This window comes from Gallus gallus, chromosome 3 (assembly GCF_016699485.2).
Source record: "Gallus gallus isolate bGalGal1 chromosome 3, bGalGal1.mat.broiler.GRCg7b, whole genome shotgun sequence".
In the NCBI taxonomy this organism is placed as follows: Eukaryota; Metazoa; Chordata; class Aves; order Galliformes; family Phasianidae; genus Gallus; species Gallus gallus.
The window spans coordinates 13,264,236-13,283,903 of record NC_052534.1 but is presented as its reverse complement, the minus strand read 5'-3'; the positions used below and the strand labels follow the sequence as shown (position 1 = coordinate 13,283,903).

The window sequence follows — 19,668 nt, the reverse complement described above, 5'->3', positions numbered from 1 at the left end:
GTTCTGAGTTTCTTTATTTCTATGGTAATTCAGTATTCTTTTTCCTGTAAAAATCATTCACAATGAGCTTAAATAATCATTTCCCCCAGTGAAGAATTTCAAGTAGATTAAATAATTTTTACAAACCTTTTACATATAAATGGTAGGTGCACCCCAAACCTCAGTCTGAGCAACTGAGTTGTGGATAGATGAATATTTGCAGTAATGACTGTCACTGTTTTTTGTTTGTATTTTATTTTTGTTGTTAGAAATAGTTGATGCACTTGCTGGATGTACATAAATACTGACTTTTTAATCTTCTATTTAATGCTCTATTCTCCTGCCTTCCTTAGAGGGGTGGCCAGCAGGGGCAGGGAGGTGATTATCCCTCTACTCTGCTCTTGTGAGGCCCCATCTGGAGTACTGTGTCCAGGTATGGAGCCCCCAGTACAAGAAAGACAGAGAGCTGTTGGAGAGGGTCCAGAGAAGGGCCACAGAGATGATCAGGGGGCTGGAGCACCTCCCCTACGAAGACAGGCTGAGGGAGCTGGGCTTATTCAGCCTGGAGAAGAGAAGGCTGCAGGGTGACCTCATTGCAGCCTTTCAGTACCTGAAGGGAGGAACGGAGTAAACCCTTTGAAAGGGTAGATAACAGCAGGACAAGGGGGAACGGTTTTAAGTTGAAAGAGGGAAGATTTAGGTTGGATGTTAGGGGGAAGTTCTTTACCAGGAGAGTGGTGAGGTGCTGGAACAGGCTGCCCAGAGAAGTTGTGGATGCCCCGTCCCTGGAGGTGTTCAAGGCCAGGTTGGATGGGGCCCTGGGCAACCTGATCTAGTAAATGGGGAGGTTGGTGGCCCTGCCCGGCAGGGGGGTTGGAGGTTCGTGATCCTTGAGGTCTCTTCCAACCCAGGCCATTCTGTGATTACTGGTCAGGGGAGGTGCTCCAGCCCTTTGATCATCTTCAAGGACCTCCTCCAGACCCGCTCCAACAGCTTGATGTCCTTCTTCTGCTGGGGGCCCTGAAACTGGACACAGTAGTCCAGGTGAGGTCTCATGAGAGCAGAGTAGGGGAGCAGAATCACCCTCCCTAAACCTACTCATCATGCTTTTCCATGACCTCTGTGGGCAGCTTATGCCAAATGCCTCACCACTCTTTCTGAGAAATTTTTCCTGATATCCAACCTGAACTGACCTCAAGAAGACCTCAGGAAGAGAAGAGGTGCAGGCAGCATGGGCAAGGACACGCAGATGGGGTAGTAGTTGCCCCAGCTGCAGCCTGAGCTGCCTTTCCCTGGCAGCACATCTGCCTGGTACCAGTGGGACACATCACTGCTTGTTCCTGCTTGTTATGAGCTCTTCAGTGTTCTACTGTGGTCTTCTCCTTTTTTTTTTTTTTTTTACTCTGTTTATGTTTTACTTATGCACAAAATCTATGTATTATACAATGGCAAATAAAAGCCTTTCTTTTTCCAGAACACTCCAAAAAAGAAAAAAATAAAAAATTTCCACCCCATCTTGCTTTGTAGCTGGTAATACCTTGTTATTTTTTCTGATCTGTTTCTATTTGAGATTCCTTGTATTCTCTATCCCTTTGATTCTCTATTTTCAGGAGTAAGATTTGGAGCGTTTCTTGTTTAATCTGTTGTACATTTATAGATAAAACACTGATGATATCTTTGAGCTTCCTTCTCTTTTATGTTGACAAAATATGCTACCACTGAATTTAAGGATTTTATCCAAAGGAATATCTTTTATCAAATGCCATTCTCACTTTCTGATTTCTTATGTTATTTCTGAAAAAGCCTTTATACAGTTCTGATACTTTGCTGGCTTCAATTTATTTGAAGACAAATTAGTTAAAAATGTGAAGTTAAAAAATACTTCATTTACGCACTTGGAAAGCGTAACATTGAAACCACTTAAGCAGATTTAAGAATACTGAGAAATCCTTTTCATTTGGCTTGCTAGTCCGTTTTGCAAATAAAAAGCACTTCTGCTTTATGTATTTGTCTTAAAGCCTAAGCATGTGTAATCAATGTATCTTTAATCTGTTATTTTGGCATCAAGAGTTAACATCTGCAAATATTTTATATTGAAACATGGGCTGCAGATGTTTGGTTTTCTGTTGCCTCCTGCTTCCCCCTTAAGTAGTTGCATGCTGCGGTAGGTAACATCTTCTTGAGAGGGAGGAAAGGAAATAAATTTTAGTGCAGGTGAGACCTTGTCTCTTAGTATAAAGAGGAATCAGAAGCTTAGTAAAATAGTTGCAAAGTTAGGGAACGTGGAATGATTTCCTGCTTGGGACCTGCCCTCTCTTCCCTATTCTGTTTTTGTGCGAGGGAAGTCAGCCCAACCCTGCAGCTGTGGTACAGAGAACTCAAGAAATATCTTACTGCATGCATCATGTGCTTGGAAATTGCTTCTCTCTTTATCTTAATACTGTGCACGTTACCTTACCAAACAAATACTGGATTTTTTTTTTTTAATCTATTCTTCATTTTACAGTAATTTTGTAAATAGTGTTTTGCATGGTATTCAATGGCTGGATTTATGTCCTCTCACACCATTTACATCAGAAGTATTCAGGGTGGTGCCTTTTTGCTTTAATTTTTATTGCACTTGATCTTCTTGTCACGAGTAGAATATGCAGAAACAAGAAATAGCGTAACACGTTACTAAGCTCCTTAGCTGTTCTGCGTGGTGGTTTTTCTTCATTTACTTAACAAATACATCACCAACTTGCCAATATGTAGTTGAAAATATTTTCTTATACGTCACAATTTGGCTTGTCACTCTCCTTGTGGAGAGTGTATATGTGGAAAAGCTGTGAAAATTATTTACAAGCTAAAGGTCTGAAATGGGTGCTTAGGGTTTTTTGTTTTTTGAAATTGCTGTATTAAAATACTTTAGAAAATTATATGGTCTCTGCTGTTCATGATGTCTTGTTTGTTGGAATCTTTATCTTTAGTCAACCCTGCTGTTTCTTAGTAGGATTTTAATGAGAAAACCTTTTAATATATTATGGAACTCTAATCATTCCAGTTATTTTAAACAATCACTAGACCTGTGATGGTTCGAAATAATAAATTTGAAATTGAATGTAGTTACTATAGTGTAATACGATAGAAATTGATAGTGAACTTAGATAGATGAGTACTTCTCTCATCTACAGTGCTGTGAAATCAGAGGGAATTGGTCACTGTTATCAGTTCTCAATGCTTAATATGATGATACCTATTACTGTGGTATCTGATCATCATTAGAAAATGAATGAATGAACATTCAGAGCTGTTTCTATAGGATGCTTGCTAGTTTATCTTTTCACAAGTACGAAACTAAATTGCAGCATTGGCTTTCTAGAACCACAATGGTTGTCCTGAATTCCAGTACTGTACTGCAGGGACAAGGTCATTCTTGTCCTGCTAATCTAATATTGTTGATACTTTAAGCAGAGAGTTAGGTGAAGTAGCTCTCATCTTTATCTACACCCATTTACCAAAGATGAAGTGATACACAGTAACATTCATTCTGTGTCACCCTATTGGCGTGTACCTAAGCAATGTCCTTACTGTTGACAATTAGAAAATAGTTTAATGTAGATAAATTCTTTCATATTCCCTCCCAGTAAACCCAACTGCCATAAATGCAGGTCGCTGCAGAGATCAGTGTTTCTTCGTGGCCTGCTCTTTAAAATTTTAAACGTACATAGATTTGGCATACAAGCATAGATTGACAATGTAAATCAAGCTTAATTCTCTTATGCAATTTAGGCCTCTTTTCACATTGTACCTGATGAAGCAGTTCTCCTAGACCTGTTCAGATGTTTAGATTAAGTAATGACTACTTAGCCTGGCTGTGGGTGATGATCTGAAGGGCTCTGTTTGCACTGAAATATTCTTGCATTACTAAAAGACGTGTACATGCTTTAGAATGGCAGATATTTAGGGTGTTCTTGAAGGAGTTGTCTTGATTGATTTAATCTACTCTTTTGGGTGGATCTCTCATAATTACGCACTTCAATAACAGCGAGAAATGTTGAGCGAACATTTTCCTGGGGCTTGAATCATCAGCATGTCTTTCTTGTTGTCATGGTTTTATGATTTTTGATATCAGTATTTCACATCATAACATCATGTAGAGTTCTGGGACTTAGAGTTAATGCTCCAGTTCCATGAACATCTGATTTTCCAGGTACCTGCTTCTCCGAAGAGAAGAACTGCATACCCCAGAGGACTTTTCATTTCCATTCAGAGGGAAAGATACAACTGTTGGCTAGTCACAAGATGTCCCTTTTTTCCCCCCTTTCTGCTCATCTCTGCAGCATGTGCTCCCTAGCAGTCTCACCTTCAGAGTTAGAGTAAGGCTTTTGGTTTTTGGATACACTCTCATTTTATTTGACTTATTAGCTTCATTTCCAACTATACTGTATTATATAGTGTTATCTTGCATTCCAGTATCTTATATAGTAAAATAACTTTCCTCCTCAGGTCATTGCCACTGTTGTGTTTTTAGGCCCATCTCCCTACCATCTCCCCATTTCCCGGGAATGTGGGTCCCCCCCTCCCCATTAGTCACAGAAAAGGGCCAAGCCAGCCTGCAAACCATTGACACTTGTTTTCACTTTTTTTTCCCCATCATTTCTTATATTTAATAGTCTGTCTATCCACATCTTCTGAGAGTTTAACATCCTGCTTTGAAGTGGCATTCTTGTGTGCTCAGACTGCTTTTCCCAAAAGTTTGTCCAAAAGGCTTGTTCAGTGCTCTCACCTCTCTGCTTGTATAGAATCATAGAATGAAGGTTGGAAAAGATGTCTAAGATCATCTAGTTTAGCTGTCAACCCATCAGTGGGCATACAAACCCCTGAATGTGGGTTCAGTAGTCCTGTAGCTCACTGGCTGAGTTTTTTCTTTCCACTAACACATTCATACACTAGGCTGTTGATGTTAATCTTATGCTCCCTTTTTACTGTTGCAGAGTGATCCTGTAGATTTTGGAAGCAGAGGATGGATGAGATCTAGGTGTTAGGTCTTATAATCCACTGTTAACACCACCAGCCATTTGTCAGAATTTCTGGAAGCTCTAGTAAATAAAGTAGAGTTCTGTTTGAGATTTTCAGAAGGCAGTCTGGTTGTTTGCTGGACACTCATTAAACTGCAGTATTTGTCCTAAATACTGTAATGTTTTCCACAAGCTAGCAGAGCTAAAGTCTCTGGGCACAAATTTCTAGTTACCCTTCCAGTTGTGCAGATCTTCAATCTTTTTTATGGTTCAAGATCTGTACTCCTGTTTTGCAAGCAGTACAAGCAGCTGTGGACCCACCAATAAAACAGTGAGTGGCTCAGCTTTGAGGATGTTTTGGGTTACGAGTCCTCTCTTCAGAGACATACAGTATGTCAGAGCAAACAAAAACCTACAAGCTTTGCAAGTTTTCCACAACCAACCACTCATAATTTAGAGATGAGAAAAGGTCAAAAGAAGATGAATTTTTTTTCTTCATGGTTTTAATTCTTAAATTTTGACCATTCTGAAGAACAAACTTGAATTGCGCACTCCTTGCGTTCCTGCTTCTTGAGAGCCTTCTCCCTGGTGTGTTCTGTACTCTCTGAATCAGCTGATGGGTGATCCTTTTATACTCATCAGTTCCTCTTGTCAGGTAACCAGGTGAAGGTATTTGACTACTGGAAAAGTTTGTCCTACTGTTTGAGTGTGTATTACTTTGAATCATAGTAACACTAAGATGCATTTATAAATGAAGATATATTTTTTGTGTGTAATAACATACATAAATGCTCCTGTGCCGTATCCTTACTAATTTTTTTTTCCTATTGCTCTAGAAGAGAAAGAGAATCAAAATGCTGATAATAATTGGTGGTAATTTGTAAACAAAAAGAAAACCCATTTTCTTTTGAGTCAGAAAGTTGAAGTAGGAAAATAAACTTGTTTCTGAAAAGTCTGGAAGAACTGAAGGGTAGCATCCATATATTGTCATGATTTGGCATGATGTATAGACCAATACAAAATATACTTATTGTTGTAGTTTTTTTGAACTGGTATAATTGAACTTGGAACATCTGTTGATTCCAGAAAAACTATGAGAAGAGTGAAATATATTAAAATATTTTTCTGGTTGTTAGAAGATATTTCCTTCAAGCCTATAATTTGTTTTCACAATTTCTCTTAGCTGTGCTTTTGCCACCTGGGGGCTGATGGCATCTTCCAGCAATTATGTCTTTAGTAGCCCTTTCCTGCATTGTGATAATTCTGAGTGCCTGTCAGGATCCAGTCTTAAAAATAAACAGGCAAACAAACAAACAAACCCCAAAAAACAAATGATAGACATAAAATGAATATGAAATACAATTATCACTGTAACTCAATACCACAGCTTTCTGGAAAGGCAAAAGGGAATTTAAAAGGATTAGAAACATTGGAGTTCTTATATGCTTAGCCTGGAAAACTGGAAGTTTTGCAGTATAGGGCATTCTTCTCTCCCAGTGAAACTGAGACATATGCTTCAAAGTCCTGTAATTAAAATTTAATTATAAACAAAGCAAAGTTTATCAGGAAATGTATTACTGATTGGTGTACAGTAAAAACAACATAGCAAACTCCCTAAGCTTTTGGGACTACTAAAATGCCAAAATATCACACGCTTAGTTTTTAACTGGGCATCAATTAATCCTGACTCTACAGCTCCTATCTGCACAATAATCACAGAACAGGGAAATGCTAATATGCCTCTTGAGAGGCTATCTCTCCATTTCTGCCTTGGTCAGTGATCATTTGGAATGATGTAACTGAATATAAAATCACCGTACCTATCCCCAGCCTCCCAAATAGTTTTGTTTGTAAGGACTGTTTGAAGGCTGTTTGAAGCAATGCAATTTCAACAAATGAGAGTACCACATAGGGGCTGCCTTATTGAGAAGATGAGCGTGGCAGTATTTTTTCAGGTTTATCTACTAGAGATCCATCCAGTATTGGATTATCCCGGGCCGAGGTTTTAGCAGGTTATGAGAAGGTTATTTTCCTTGATTGAGTTACCGCTTTGCACTGCTATTCATTCAGTTTTCATGCTTGGTTATCTTTTCAGTTTGCAGAACCCATGAAGTGTTTGATGTACTTTTATAAACAGTTTGATTCCAGAAAACATGTTCTGAATTAGATGGCGTTACTGTATAACAATACACTGACAACATTCTGGGATAATTTAAAACCCTGTGCTTAACAATGCTTGACTGTTATGGTGAGTACAGTAACATTAAAAATACAACTTGAGAAAATGAGGTTTTTGAATTTTAGAATTATGGAATATATCAAATTGGCACATCTGTTTTTGTATTTAATTGTTCGGTAAATGTTGTTGTAATGATTATTGACATAAGTGTTTCCCATCAAATCAGGGTGTCGGGTCTCCGTTTTGACAATTGCATCTCAAATTTCTTTTCAATACAAATCTTGAGATAGGCTGAAAATAACAAACAAACAAACAGTTGTTTTAGTTTGCCTCTCAGTGACACGTTGCTTCTTGCAGCCCTAATGATTGAAAGCACTGCATTTTCTCCAGAATATAAACTAGTATTTTAATAGAATTACATGTCTTCAGAGCATAAAGAAAAATAACTTAGAAATCTTTCTAAGAGCATCCTATCTTTTAACATAAACATTGAATATCTTTCTTTCTCTTACCTCCTTTCCCTGCAATTACTTATATTGGAGTTCAGTCTGTACAGGGAATTCTTCCTTTGCTGCTGGGGCAATCAAAGTTGTATTTAGCTGCTTAGTGTAAATACCATATGTAAATCTGTACCATGTGAAGGAATACAAAGTATAAATATAGGTGTAGGAATTAAATATGTTGTATAATGTCAGAGTGCAAAGGAATCATGCTCAGGAGCTGCTGTTTATGTCACATTCAGGGCTTGGGAAAAATAGGAGTTTACAATACCCAGAAAGATCTGTGCTTACATTTTTTTAATCCTATTTATCCTGGGCAGTTCTGCTTCCTTGTGTCCTGCTCTGAAGTGTCTGTAGTTGAGTGGTGAAACTGTTGGGATTTTGGTGTTGAAATAGTTCCAGATAAGATGTCCACAAAAAGAGTGCTGCTCCAAAATGCTGAGGGCTAGGAGTCTTCCATTGGGAAAGCTCTTCTATTACAAGGATTTACACACTATTCATACATATTTGTTTTTCTTTGAAGTATTACAAATGTTTAGTCTATTAGTGGTGTTTTAAGATAACTTGGAACTGTTTCAGCATCTTGTTTCAAATAGGGTTATTTTCTGTTTTCAAGTTGTTTTAAGATTGATAAATGAGACATATTGTTATTTGAAAGAAAATAATTACAAATGCTATCTCATTAAAAAAAAGTCTATGCTTTGCATGTGTGCATGTCTCTGTATCTATGTATATCTGTATCTATACACATAAATAAAGGTTCTGCAGCAAGTACCAAATAGTGCAAGTCAGCACCCAGCATTAAATAATTGGAATTTTCTTAATATATCAAGCCCTTGTTTGTTGTTGTAAGTGACATACTATGAATAACTTACTACCTCTCTGTTCCTATAATACGCAGTGTCTGCTATAGCTTTGATGGTCAGTAGTCAACTCAAAAGTTTGCTAGAGCTGACTAATGGTTCACCAGAGATTTCTGAGAGAGATTTTGCCGTCATTGTAAAGCTTGAAGAGGTTTTCTATTGCAGCCATCTGGTAGTGCTTGGTTCTCTGGAGAAAAGAGAATCCTTTTGATAAACAGATCAAAGAGTTCTGTTGTTTCGGTGACTGATACCTGTAAGTAACGTAGAACTAATTTTGCTCTGCCTGCCTCATTTGCTGAAGTCTTGCATTCTGCTTACAATACAATATTGGTCATACATCATATTTTAAATAAAGTTAAATCATTATTTAAATAGTTCTGTTTTTGGGTAATTAGACAATCTCAGAAATAACCTAATTTACCAAATGTGCTGTCATGATTAGTAAAATCACTGCATAAATCCTGTTGCTCGTTGTACTATCAAAGACTCTTTTTTTGCTATACCACAAGCCTAAAATTTATACTTTTGGACTGTAGGTGATGAACAACTGCAGACTAAAAATATATGCCATAATATTTCTAGAAATATTTGCATTAGTACTGGGAATTCTGAGGTGGGGTATGCAGATGTTTGGCAGTAAAGGGCAAATACAGTGAGAAAGTTAGAACAGGAAATGTATGCTGCAGCATCCCCTTGGAAGGAAACAGATCTCAGTCTGGGTTGTATGTACACCTTTGAGGCTTGTCTGGTAGCAGGATGTTCTTCCTATTCCATCAGGCATTCCAGATGTGCAATTGCCATGACTGCACATGTCTAGTCTCAGAGAATGAGTTTATTGCACCATAGATGTGATGCAAGAAGCCAAAAAAAGAGGGGAAGTTTGTTTGTTTTTTTTTTTACCTGGCATGTTATTCCATTAAAGGAAGCGTGAATGAGATTTGGTGCTGTGTCTCAGCAGAAGAAAGGGAAAATTTAGGGTTATGACACACCATACTTCTATGTATGAAATGAGGCATTATTTTCTATGTAGAGGTGATACAGCTCACAGCGGAACTAAGGAGATGTGTATGTGCCTCTTTGGGATGGAGCCTGCATCGTCCTAGAAGTGTCTTGTAAGAGTAGTAGTCCTATAATCATTGAACTCTTAATAGTATTGGCTGAATGACAGATGTGAATGAGCATGAGGTAATTACCATATATTCCTCAAACTTTACTGTTCCTTTTTTCTTTTTTTTTTTTTTTTCCTTTTGGGAGTTTGGTGAAGGAATAGCTTATTTTTTTCCCAGAATAATTTGCCTGAATTCCCATTTTCAAGAGGTGCATAGATGGAAGAAAGTTCAGTGTGCTTGGTGCTTGCTGTTATAGCTTAAGGCTTTCAGTTAGCTACCTGAGGTATGTCTGGCACTCTGATTTCTCATTAAGTTCACTGATAAATATCGACTTGCAATTCCATACTTTGTAGCCTGCCACAAACTTCTGCACTTTGCTTGTTGCATCTCTGACTCAGATGCATATGTATACTTGATTCTTTACTTCCTTGTCTGTTCAACAGCTACAACTGAACCTTCTTTACTTTTTTTTATTTGTCTTTCTGTTTTTCAGTGTGGGAACTTTGCTGTTTTGGTGGATGTCCATATTTTGCCTGAAGGCTCCAATAAAGACACCAGCTGGTTTTCAGATCAGGAAAAGGAGGTACAACAAATAACAATTCTACTTCAAAAGCATGTGGTCACAGGGAATTGTTGCATAGCCTTGAACTGTTCTGCATTTTTCAGCGTTACGATGAGAGCACTGCTGGTTGTGCCTAACTGAATGGTTGCTGTGGGGCCCCTAACTGAACTACACATGCTTTTTGGGTCACTAATGGCCGCTTTCTATTTCCTTTTTAATTTGTAAGCTCTGCATGTGTATGCATGTGGTTTTGATTCTTCTGACTTTGGTTTTAAAAGCATCTCTCTGACGATATCTTTGTCTTTTGTAAACTGTCCTGAGTGATGAATGATGGATTGTGACGGGTGTCACTTTTGTAGAGCTTGTTGGTGAAAAGCCCATTAATTGTTTTAGCACGTTTAGAGAAGTGTGAACGGTGTTTTATTTAGAGAGTGGGTGCAAGAAAATATAATGTATATGCATGATATGCAAGGTAATGTGTGACAGAACTACTGTATCTCATTAAAGGAGATTATTAAACTTGATTTTTAAATGTATCATCTGAATATCCTGGCAGCAGATGAAATCTTGGAAATTCAGAGCGTCAGCAACCAGTAAAATTACAAGTGTAACTTTCATCAGATTCTGTGATTTCTGTAAGAATCTCGTGATGAGTTACTGGCTGGAGTTTTCCCCTATTTCGCTCTGTGTGGGAACTTGAGAAGTTCCCTGCTGAAAATGAATGCAAGACATGTTTGAGATGCCTGTGGACTTTCCCGCAAGTCTCTGTTACGGTAATTTTCAGCAGATAGCTTTCCTAATAATGGCATAATTAACTTGTCACTGCAGAGCATCCCCGTATGGTCACAGCAGTGTGTTTAAAGAAAAAGGAAAAAAAACCAAACAAGAGCACATTAGTGCTCCGAGGGAGTGAAGGCAGAATATTTATCAGCTTCACCTGATTTGTGCTTTAAGAATCAGACAAAGGAGAAAATATGGGAAGTCTTTTAGATTACTTTTTTCCTCAAGTAAATGAATACTCCTTACCACTTTTATTTATAATTGGCACTATCGTGGTTATAACTTTTAAGTGCTTTCAAAATGTATTTTGTGTCATTGCCAAAACAAAAGATGTGAATTTCAGGAAATTAGATCATGAGTGATTTAGTAAAGAGGCATGACGGGGCAGCATTCACTGCGTTGCTGTGACCATGTATTTTGAGAGAAGTACAAAGGTTGCATATTTTAACGACCAAGAAGTGTGATTCCAATAGCTTTACAATTTGCTTCCTGAAAGCCTTACACAGAGTCTTTGTTGTACTGGGGAGGAAAGGTCAAATTATGCCTATTTCTTTTTTTTTTTATGTCTTTTTCATTAATTTTCATCACAACAGGTTTTTCACATCTCCAGAATTCATCACCTTAACAGTGGTGCAACCTTGTTTGTTTGTCTGTCTGAGGAACTGTGGGGAAAAGCAGGTGCCTTTCAGGTGCCCTGTAACGCAAGCATGGTTTCTGCTGATCCTCCCTTCCCCTGGAAGAAGTCCATGGCTGCTGTCTGTGGGATGCAGAGCCCTGCAGAGGGATAATGTGGGCGCACAGCGCGGTGCTGCTGCAGAGAAGGAATGGGCGTGCTCTGCTGGCAGTGCTATTCAGGGTGGAGAGAAGAGTGCAGGTTGTAGGAGGCAGGCAGGGAGCTGCATATAAGCCCATTAATGTGGGGATGGTGTTAGGAAAGGCCATGCACGTTGTCTGACTAGACACTTAACTGAGCACAGTGTCTGCATGCTGCTGTGTGGTGTATAAGGGTCATTTTGGGCTGACATATGCAAATCACTAATTTGATGCTTTTCAGGAACTTTTCTCTTTCTGTCCTACCCTTTCTAGTTTTCCTGTCCTTTGTGTCATCTTTCTTTTCCCCTAGAATAACAAACTCGAAGTTTTAGCCTTGTGCTTGAAGGAAGAACTGTTTCTTTTTTAGACTGACTTCTCGTGTCCTTGCTGTAGTCTCTCCATTTTGCATACAGAAAGGTCTGAGTTATGAGTTCTGTTCAGTGGATTATATTGAAAATGGCTCATTTACACTTTCTTAAATATAGACCGGAATAGTTCTTTGTGGAAAACCACTACAATAAACTTTCCCAATAAACTTATCCCTAGGCATAACACCGGAATTAAATATTTTCCATGTAAATTAAGGAAATGTGTGCTGATCTTTTTGTTGTGGAAGGAACCAAATACAAACTCCTTCCTCTGCTTTCTAGACTTTTCATTCTAACCTGAATGCGTAGTCCTGTTGAAGGAATGTGTAATGAGATCACTTTAATGAGTTAAACAGAGGAATAGGCAGATACTGTATTTTACAACTATATTCTTCAAGCAGAAAGGAAAGTGTATTTCTAGCTGTAAGGAGAAAATACTATTTGTGGTTGACCTATATATGTGTATTGCTCTCACTTAGAGCAATATGTTAAAAATGTTCCTCTACATACTTGGTAGATAAATCCAAATTAAATTTCAAGCCAAGATATTTTATGTTAGGTGGTGCTAATATAATTTTGTCTGATGTCCAAAGACTATAAAAAAGGTAAAATGATATCTTTGTATGCTGCAAAATATCATTTCTATGAGCACAAAGTTAGACATAATGGAAAATAAGGATTCTGAAGGAAAAGGCACAAATGTGTGCATCTTAATCTGAAAACGTATTCTAATATTTGAGAGAGAAATATTTTGCTTTTATATAAAGGTGTTTCTTTTTCTGTGGTTATTCTGGATGAAAGGATTGTTCTTCTTTCGGGGTTGTCTGTATTTTGTTGTTGTGTTGTGCTTTGAAGGAAGTATGAAAAATATGAGCGGATAAACTTAGGAGGAGAAAAATCAAAACGAACTGGAGGAATGAGGTTACTGTGACCAAGTTAGCTCTAAGTCCTTCCTTCCCAAATTACACTGAATTGAACCAAAATATCTGTTGTGGTTTGTACTGATTCTTGCAGTATGTGCTGATGATTCCTGGCAGTATTTTTACTAATATTTTGCTTAAATTTCTGGTGTTGTAATACTTACAATGTGCATTTTGCATGCAAAATAATTTAATTTTCTTTTAAAAACAAGGATATTTAATGTTATAATGTATTTCTATTACTAAGAACTTCAGCAGTTTTCTAAAAATAAATTGCACCATACGTTGTGTCCCATCTGAATCATAATGCTTTTACTCTTATTCTTCAAAATTGTAGAAAAAAATATAAAAATGTGTTAAAAAAAAAAAGTTTAGAAAAGCTGTTAGAATTTCTTTTCCTTGTTCTAATGCATTTCTTAAGTATTGTGCTTCTCACCTCTGTGTAGCACCACAGTACCATATTGCAGATAGTATTTTTTCTGTTTCTGTTGGAGAGATTTTGTACCTTCCGTTGTGCGTGCAATGCTTAGCTCTGAAGAGGGCAATGTTTACATTTCAGGAGGTCTGCACATGCCTAGAAGAGGTGGTTGTTTCACGGATCAAACACTACTTGGAAGCGCCTAAACAACGTGGTCAATGGAAGTCAATGGAACATGCATCATCAAGTCCTCTGTTTGTTACAGGTAAAAACAGTTATTTAAACTATAGTACAATAAAATAAGGTAAAATATGGTGGAAATTGCTTTTCTTTAGTTTTTCATGAGAAACTTCCTGTCACAAAATCTAGTAAAGCCAAAATATCTGGAGTTTTGGGGTTTAAAATTTCTTCGGCTATGTTTTTGAAAAACTGGAATGGGTTTTAATTTTCTGTACATTGTTGAAAAATTGACATCTTGTACCATTAAATTAATATAAGAGACTATAATTAAGCAGAATAAAAGAATCCGTGGTCCTCTAAAAATCGTGGAAAACTGTTTTTTTTCTGAAGTCGGGTTTCTACTCGTACATTTTTTATTCTAGAAATACTTTTTCCTTCCTCTTGCCATCTATTCATTCTTAAAAAGCTGCTATGATGTGATAAGTGGCATTTGTTTTTTCACCTGTGTTACTACAGATTTGATAATGAAGTCAGTGACCTTGGAAGGCTTTGGTGGGATAATTACTGTGCAGAAAAGAATCGTTGTTAGAGCATTTACCCAACTGGAACAATTGTGTTGGACTTTTATGTTTGTGAGGGTAGTGAAATTAGTAGATGCAATTCCAGTACGCTTTTCTTTAAAATAAAAAATAATGATTACTGTACCTTTTCTTCAAATGTTAGGACCTAATGGATTGCCAGTTTTTCTTCAATGCTATTTCATTAGCCATTCTAATTAGGTGGCTTTTGAGAAGTTAATAGGCTTATTTGTTTGTCTGACATTTGAAAATCAAGCTATTTTAAAATTGTTCCTAGGAAATGAATGATTTTAGTTTATTACCAGCCTGGAGCCTGTTGTAAACTTGTTACTATGCTTTTCTAGTTCTGAGTGAACAAAGAGAATTTTCTTATGCTGAAAGCAGAGGACTACTGCAAAGGGTGAGATGGGAAATTCTGAGATTTGTTGAGATTTTTCTGTATTTTCTTCTCCTGAGTGATATTTCTCACTGATTATTTTCTTAAATTTCTTGCCTCAGTCGACGCATGTTTTCAAAACTAATGATTTTGTAAGATAAAACTACCAGTCAAGCTGATTCCTTTTGCATATGCAGACAGATGCAGTTTGAGGGAGTTCTTGAGATTTTCAGGTCCTGTATTTTCTTTCATATCAGGAACTTTTCAGGCAGAATACTGGTACACTGCTCAACAGTTGTGAACTGAACTGCTTGACTGTTCCCCTTATTTTGTAAAAATGAAGGACCTAAGGTCGTCACTAATATCTTTAATAGTTTTAGATTAAGAAGTATTTAGTTTGGATGAGACAGAATTCCTGTTTCATGAGTTTTCTGCATTTAATCTTGACATCAATAATTAACACTAAAAAAATAAAGGAAGAAAAAAGTATGTGATAAGGAACGTTCATGTTGAACTTAATTTCCAAATCTCTCTTCTTCCCTCAGCCCACTTTGCTCGGGGCTGTAATTTGTAAGAAAGGTGTGCTTTGTTCAAGAATCAAGTTTATTCAAGTTGCATTCAAGTCTATTCTTACCTGAAAAGGAAATAGCAGATATAGTAGGTGGGTGTTCACCAGAGCAGCTGGGACCTACCTCTGAGAGACGGACCCTTCTAGGTGAGCCACAAGGCTAAAACTCACTATCATGTGTTTTAGCTTCCTCTCTTTGGTCACAGTTCTGATGGAGTGTTGGTGAAATACAAAGATATGTAATATTCTCAAACAGATGAAGCGCTTGATAGCTGGCCAGTGTTTGCCTGACAGTATTTTGAAGTACACAGAGAAATGTGCAAGCGTGACCTGTGGCTAACTACATTGGCATTCTGAAGCTACTGCTGGTAAAATATTTAAGCTTACAGTTACTGTTGCATTTGGAGGTTATTAGAAGTTTTTGAGTTCTTCTAACTGGATGTGGTTTCTTTTTCTCAAAGTTATGCAAGTCTGTGCCTGGAGTTTTGCTGCTGTAAAATCATCACTATTGCAAGTCAGAGTGTGTTTATGAAGAACAGTAAGATGTTTATTACTTTGTTGTTTATTATAGCAGCTTAGCACTCCGCTCTTGTTTGGACATGCAACTTTTGGGGTTAATTTTTGATAGTTTGTGTTCAAAAGTTATGAGAATCAGAATTATTAGTTCCGGTTAGTAAGCTTGTAGATTACCTTTAGTATCAAAGTGGCTGTATTGGAATTTTCATCAGAAATAGAAACCAAGCTACTTTACTTTGGTTAGCAGATCTGGTTCTGCTTTCTAGATCTATAGAGCAGACTACCATTACTATTTTGAAGGGAATTTCTTCAGCTATCACAATTTCTTTTAAGTATTGACATACTATTTTGTTTAGTGTTTGTATTAGTTACTGCAGCCTTTCAGTTTTGTGGTACAGAATGTAAATATCCATTTGTGTAACTTGTAAATTTACGTTTCTTTTTCAAGTTACACCCACACAGCAGTGTGTGGTGGGTCGCATACCATCTCATTAGGAAATCTGTGGTTGTTACACATAGGAGAAGAAAGAAAGAAAGAATGGAAAAATGAGAGAAAGTAGCCAAGACAAGCAAGTTCTTCCTATTCTTCCTTCTGTCTGAACAATTTCCCCACCCCTCCCAAATGGCCAGTAAGAACAATATGCCAAAGTAAGCTTTAATTTAGTCTTTAGACATAGGCTTTGGTATAAACTCTCCATTTCCTGTGTTTAATTAATGTCCAAAAGTGTTTAATTTTGCTTTGTTTTATCTTTTTTAAAGAGATGTAAAATGAGGTAGATTTTGAAAGATTGATTCTGCTTGTATCCAATCTGCATGGCCAAAATCATGTAGGAATGGCATTAACAATATATGGTTTGCTTGCACCACTTGAAGTTCAGTGAATTTAAGCCAACCAATAATAATAATTATAATAGTAACAATAAACATGTATTAGCAAATTTAACTCATTCCAAAAAAACCTGTACTTACCTGTTTCACTTTAAGCTTTAAAGTTAGAACTATTATTTGTGTGTGCGTGTGCACATATATATATATAAATGTTTATGCCATGTTTTCAGTTTGCACCACTTGTGCTGCTCAGTAACATATAGTTGTTCTTAGTGATGGTGTTGAGCATCTTTAGTCTTAGTGTCATAATATTCATCGAAATACAGATAGGCTGTAGGCCTAAATAGGCTGAAAGCAAAGCCTGGCTTTTCACCTTCTCAGAAAGCAACTGTTTCTGATGAAGAGTAATAAAAATTAAGTAACCAGAGGCTGTAAAGAGGATCATATAGAGATGCTAAATACAGGAGCTTGACAAAGGGAGCACTGTGGAGAATTAAGGAAGAAGCCAAAGTTCACGTGGGCGTAGAGGAAAGAAAAAGGGGGATGTATAAATAAAAATGTGGCCACCTTAGAAATGGAAGGAAAGAAGGAAGGAAGAAGGTATCTTGTAAACAGACCTCCTCCTTCTTCCCTCTCTTGAATGTGGAGAAAGTTCAATCTGTTTATCCTACAAATCATTTTCAGATTTTTTTCATTCCTTCCTTAGCATCCTTGTTGTTTGTCTTGGCTTGATGATGGAACATTTTTGCTCTGATTTCAGATCTTTGTATTGTACTGTGTCTCCTACTGTGAAAATAATTAATCACACGGCACAGATAGTTCACAGCTTGATTTTATCTGCATTCTCTGGAATAGAGTATTTTTTAAAAATATTTTGAACCTTCTTTTCTGAGAAAAGTTGAGCTAATTGTGATCATATTTTCTGTCTGTTTCTGTTTGCCTGTCCATCTTTTCCCTCCGACTGCTTTTCTTAAATTGGTTGAACTTTATGACAGGTAGAAATCTCAGGGGATATATTTGTCAGCAATTAACTTCAGATAAGCTTACTGATATGAGGAAGAGGAAGAAGTGCAAGTCCTTTGAGTAGATTGGCCTTACAAAGATCCATTATCAAAGTTCACATCTTATTAAATATTATTAAAAAAAAAACAAAGAATCTCAGGTTTTTTATTTCATAAGAAAATGCATTTCATTTGTTTTGTTTCTCATGAAACTTTTTTTTTTTTTTTTGCTCCTATGAACGCACAAAAAATATTCTTTATTCACGATTTGTGTAGTAGTTGAAATGTGTAAAGTATGCAAACAGTAAGTTCCCTGTTAGACTTCTGTGGCAGCAAAAGTGATATAATTTTTCCCACTCGCCTAGCTTTAAACTCTTATTTCCCTGCAGTGAAATAGTGTTAAGTTTGTTTTTAACAAGAATTGTTTCATCTATCTTCCTTAAAGAGCAACTCCACAAAAAGTCGAGGGGCACAAGTGAAAGGTGAGCAAGCTATAGCAAAAAAGCTGCAACAAGGGACTAAGGAGGACAGAAGTCTTTTGAATGAACTTTTACATTTGCAGTTGCACATTTTGATTTCTCTCTCTCCAAATAATTACGGTGCAACTTCTTCAGAAGGGAGTAATTTATGATTTGTTACCCAGTCCTGTAGTTCTTTGTGAACCTTAAACTTACATTCATCCCTCAGAGTTTCATAGCTCCCTAAAGTATGCAGCAATTTATGCAGTATCTTATGTAAAATGTTTTACTTAATATTTTATACTTAATATGTTATTATGTTATGTATTTACTTTTTTTTTTTTTTTTTACAGCCAGCTTATGGGGGAGTAATGGCATCTTTTCTTTCACTGGACTGTCCTTTTTCTTTTAGAAGATAAAATGATATCTCTGAAGTTGTTGTTGTCTCAGGGAAAAGGAGATTTGGCAATAAGTATGCTCTCCTAAAGTGTTTTCTTGAGTGATTTTTCCTCTTACTTTAGCTTATAGTGCAAAATAATGGAGAAAAGCTCCAAGAAGGGCAATAGATATCATTCAAGGTGAGGAAATGAGGAAATGTGGTATGGGGACATGTGAAAGACTGGGAACAGCTTGTTGTGCTAGGACTCTTCAGCCCAGAAGGATAAGAACTAGAGAGAACACAGCAAATCCACACAATCATTTCTGATCTCCTTTTTTTTCTTTGTCCCCTAGTCTGAGAACAAGTGGGCATCAAAAGAAGTTATTGGAAGTCAAATTGGTTAGCAGAGCTGTGGAATTCTTTGCCAAAGGTTAATGAATGTGATAGATGTGTTCACAGATTTGGGCAAGACCATGAGAGAGGAATCCAGGAAGGACATGGGTTTCATGGAAATCTCCTTGGGTTCACTGAAGGTCTGAACTAAAAAGGCTGGGAGAGAACTGGGGGGAAATAATTGCATACAGTTTGTTCTTGTGTTTGATCTTCCCTTCTATCCTTTTCTAGTGACTTTAAATGCAAGACATTGAGCTATATGAACCTTTGATCTTATCCAGTATGGCCTTTCTTATCATCATAGGGAAAAAGCCTGCACCATAAACATTATTATGTCAGGGAGAGGTTGGTGTATTTCAAAGATTGTCAAAGGAAATTCTAAGTTTTCTAGATTGAAGGATCTGCATTTGTCTTTTTCCTGATATTAAACTATTACTCACAGCATTTAGCAATTGCTATCTCTGTCTTGGGACATTTGCAGATGTAGCACCAGATCTGTTGAATGCTTTCTCCTTACTTTAGTTCTGCCCTAGGTGCATCCCCCCATGTGAAGTTATTTATAGTCTCGGGTAGGAAATGAAATACTGTTGTATTTATTTTAGAGATACCATGTAATGAAATGTTTTATATAGATACTATTGAAAAGAAATACATCATTTGCTTAAAACAATAGGAGAATTGTATAGTTTGATGTATGTCTTCTGTTTAGAAAACATCCATTACCTCTGATCTTTAATTAATATCTATTTAATTCATTTATATATATATATATATAGGCTTGTTCTATCTGTTTCTATCTTTTAGTTCTGCATGGTTTTTTTATTCATTTTATGAAGAGAAAAAAAATGAAAACTACTGCAGTATATGCATGTGAGCAAAGTCTGTGGCTGCATGGACAAA

At 36.9% G+C, this 19,668-nt stretch overlaps 1 protein-coding gene across 5 annotated transcripts in view; it reads left to right on the top strand.

Annotated features, from left to right (window-relative positions):
- Positions 1–19,668, top strand: part of SLX4IP (SLX4 interacting protein) — a 102,061-nt gene that overhangs the window by 28,022 nt on the left and 54,371 nt on the right. For all 5 annotated transcript variants that reach the window (XR_005858077.2, XR_005858078.2, XR_005858076.2 and 2 more), the window contains exons 4-5: positions 10,124–10,213; positions 13,633–13,756. Coding sequence is in view for 2 of the 5 variants with exons in the window: in XM_040696951.2 (XP_040552885.1) it covers positions 10,124–10,213; positions 13,633–13,756 (214 nt within the window). In the remaining 3 variants the exon portion in view is untranslated. The remainder of the gene's footprint in view (positions 1–10,123; positions 10,214–13,632; positions 13,757–19,668) is intronic.